The sequence below is a fragment of the Mirounga leonina genome, unplaced genomic scaffold (assembly GCF_011800145.1).
Source record: "Mirounga leonina isolate KUSES-001 unplaced genomic scaffold, KU_Mleo_1.0 Mir_115, whole genome shotgun sequence".
Lineage (NCBI taxonomy): Eukaryota > Metazoa > Chordata > Mammalia > Carnivora > Phocidae > Mirounga > Mirounga leonina.
Window position 1 is genome coordinate 36,553,932 of NW_023270268.1, and position 2,698 is coordinate 36,556,629.

The window sequence follows — 2,698 nt, forward strand, 5'->3', positions numbered from 1 at the left end:
TTTCTTTCTTTCTTTCTTTCTTTCTTTCTTTCTTTCTTTCTTTCTTTCTTTCTTTCTTTCTTCTTTCTTTCTTTCTTTCTTTCTCTCTCTCTCTCTCTCTCTTTCCTTCTTTCTTTCTCTCTCTCTCTCTCTCTCTCTCTCTCTCTCTTTCTTTCTTTCTAATTGCTGGTCACAGTCCAATGAACTGATTTCACCACTCTTTAGTCTAACCGGTTGCTTCCCAGTTTGAAAAACACTGCTCTAGGGCGCCTGGGTGGCTCAGTTGGTTAAGCGACTGCCTTCGGCTCAAGTCATGATCCTGGAGTCCCTGGATCGAGTCCCACATCGGGCTCCCTGCTCGGCAGGGAGTCTGCTTCTCCCTCTCCCACTCCCCGTTTGTGTTCCCTCTCTCGCTGTGTCTTTCTCTGTCAAATAAATAAATAAAATCTTTAAAAGAAAAAGAAAAACATTGCTCTAAGCCCTCAGCTAATATAATCGGAGGCGGCTTCTCGGAGGAGGAGCCCCAGGCCCTGAAGGTCAGCTCTGAGGAGCAGGGGCACCAGTGGTGGGCAGAGGGTAGGCAGGGACGAGCAGGTGTGCAAGGCACCAGCAAGACTAACCACTCCCCTCTCGTTGCAGCCGAGCCCCTGCCGCTGATGGACCTGTGCCGGAGATCCATCCGCTTGGCCCTGGGCCGCCAGCGCCTACGGGACATCAGCACCCTGCCCCTGCCTCAATCTCTCAAAAACTATTTGCAGTACCAGTGAGGCTGAGGAGCAGCAGTGGGTACCCACACACAGCAGGGCCTGGCTTTTCATGGTCACGCAGTACCTTCAGGAAGGGGTGCTCCTCCTCAACCCAGAGCGCCAGGACACTCAGTTCTTTGAAAGGACCAGGACGCGTTCCCAACTCGGAAAACGAAATGTCTCTTGCCAACAGTACTTGCTGCCTTGGAGGCGGCCCTTCTAAGTCGGGCACCTCCTTGGAAGCTGTGAAGAGCCGGGAGCCCGCGCCCAGCAGAGATCCTGCCCGCCGACCAAGACCCAGCGGCCCCCGGTATTGATCAGAGAGCCTGTCTTCTTATTCAAGAGAATGAATAAAACATTTGGGCAGGAGACTTTTCTATTGCGTGCCCTGGTGCAGAGAGGACCAGGGGAAAATTGGCCAGCTCGGGGAGAAATTGCCTCTGAATAATGAATGACGAAAGCAGCTTGATGCGGGTGTCCCTCTGGGCCCCCACCCCTTGACACTTTAGGACTATGTGCCCCTTTGCAAGACTATTACCCAGGGATGCCCAACTGCAGAACTGGCACATGGACAAAGCTGTGTTTTGACACCTTCCTGCTTACCTCTTCAAACATTGTTTACTTACCCCTTCACCGCCCTTTCTGTCCCGTCCCGCGCCCCCCCCCCCACTCACGCACCGCTGGCCCACAGTTCTCTGGCTACTCCAGGCACCTCTATTCAGGGAAGCTGAGTCTGACTAATTCACCCCAGGGACAGAGTGTATCCTTACTATTATTATTATTATCTTGAGTCACGCTGCATTTTAAAAGAGGAATGTGGTGAGAGGGCAGTACTTAGTCCAAAGGTGCTAATGGGGGAATTTGGGGCATTGTGCCACCCAAGTGGATGATGATGTCCTCAGGCTGGGGAGCCTTCCTGGGTGCTGGGGGTCTCTGGGCAACCGCCCATCCTGGAGGTGCCTAGCTGCCACAAAGCTTTATTTGAGTGAATTATTTTTTCACTTTAGGAGACATGTACGAGTTTGTTTCTGTTTCCAGTGTGTGTGTGATGTGCTGTTTATTTATCAGCTTGGGGCCGCAGGGGCAGCCCTGTCACTGGCAGGGTGGCCGTGGACAGCAGCTTCTCCGCCCGAGCCGGTCCCCTCCTGGAGATGCCGCCGCCGCCGCCGCCTCCGCCATTGAGCATCTCTCATGTGTTTCTGAAGCTCGCTGCCCAGACCCATTTTTAACTGGAAATTGTCACAGCAGTGGGGTTCCAGAGCCCCAGATGGCACTGCCTCCCCCCACTTCAATGTGAATTTGACTGATGAATGAGGAGTGTTTCTAATAAAGTTTGTCGTTCAGTCCTTCAGCTGCTTAAATGTTCTGTGGGGAGGGGTGGGCGGGGGCCTTGGGCCAGCCTGGCTGGTGTGTCCCCAGACCCTCAGGAGGCAAGAACGCAAATCCCTCCCCAGGCTTTTCTCGCCTCTTCTGTCTTGCTGTTCCCACTTGAGCCCGAACCCGAGGTCATTTTACAAAGGCGAACGTGCCTGGGTCCTGCGTCCACACCAGCTAGTCATGGTGGCAGAAAACCAGGTTGAACTCCTGATGCCTAGGTGGGGGTGTCCTCGGGGTGGCTCTGCAGGGGGCACAGGGTCCAGCAGGGTGAACCCTATGGGATAATCATTGTGAACCGGACCCAAAGGTGGAGCCGGATGCGACTTTGGAAGTGCATGTCATCATCAAGGAGTAGTGCCAGTTGCTGAAGGGTGACCATGCAGCCTAGGCAGCCTTGGGGCTGCAAGTAAGTCAGGCTAAGGTCTGGGCGAGGACTGGCACAACATTCACGCAGCAGGACAGGTCACCAACATGCACCGTGCCAATCTCTGAGGACCCAGGGCTCAGGCAGATCTGTCCCTCCAAGGCGACGTTTACGGATGTTACAGACTAACAAAGTGAGAGGGAGATCATGAAGGTGGTGTGGGAAATAGGGT

General features: G+C 54.0%; 1 protein-coding gene across 1 annotated transcript in view; it reads left to right on the plus strand.

Moving 5' to 3' along the window:
* The window catches only part of SPSB4 (splA/ryanodine receptor domain and SOCS box containing 4), a 78,681-nt gene extending 76,532 nt beyond the window's left edge, over positions 1-2,149 (plus strand). Inside the window, exon 3 of the mRNA XM_034995913.1 lies at positions 619-2,149. Coding sequence (XP_034851804.1) covers positions 619-746 — 128 coding nt within the window. The 3' untranslated portion in view covers positions 747-2,149. The remainder of the gene's footprint in view (positions 1-618) is intronic.
* The last annotated feature ends 549 nt before the right edge of the window (positions 2,150-2,698 follow it).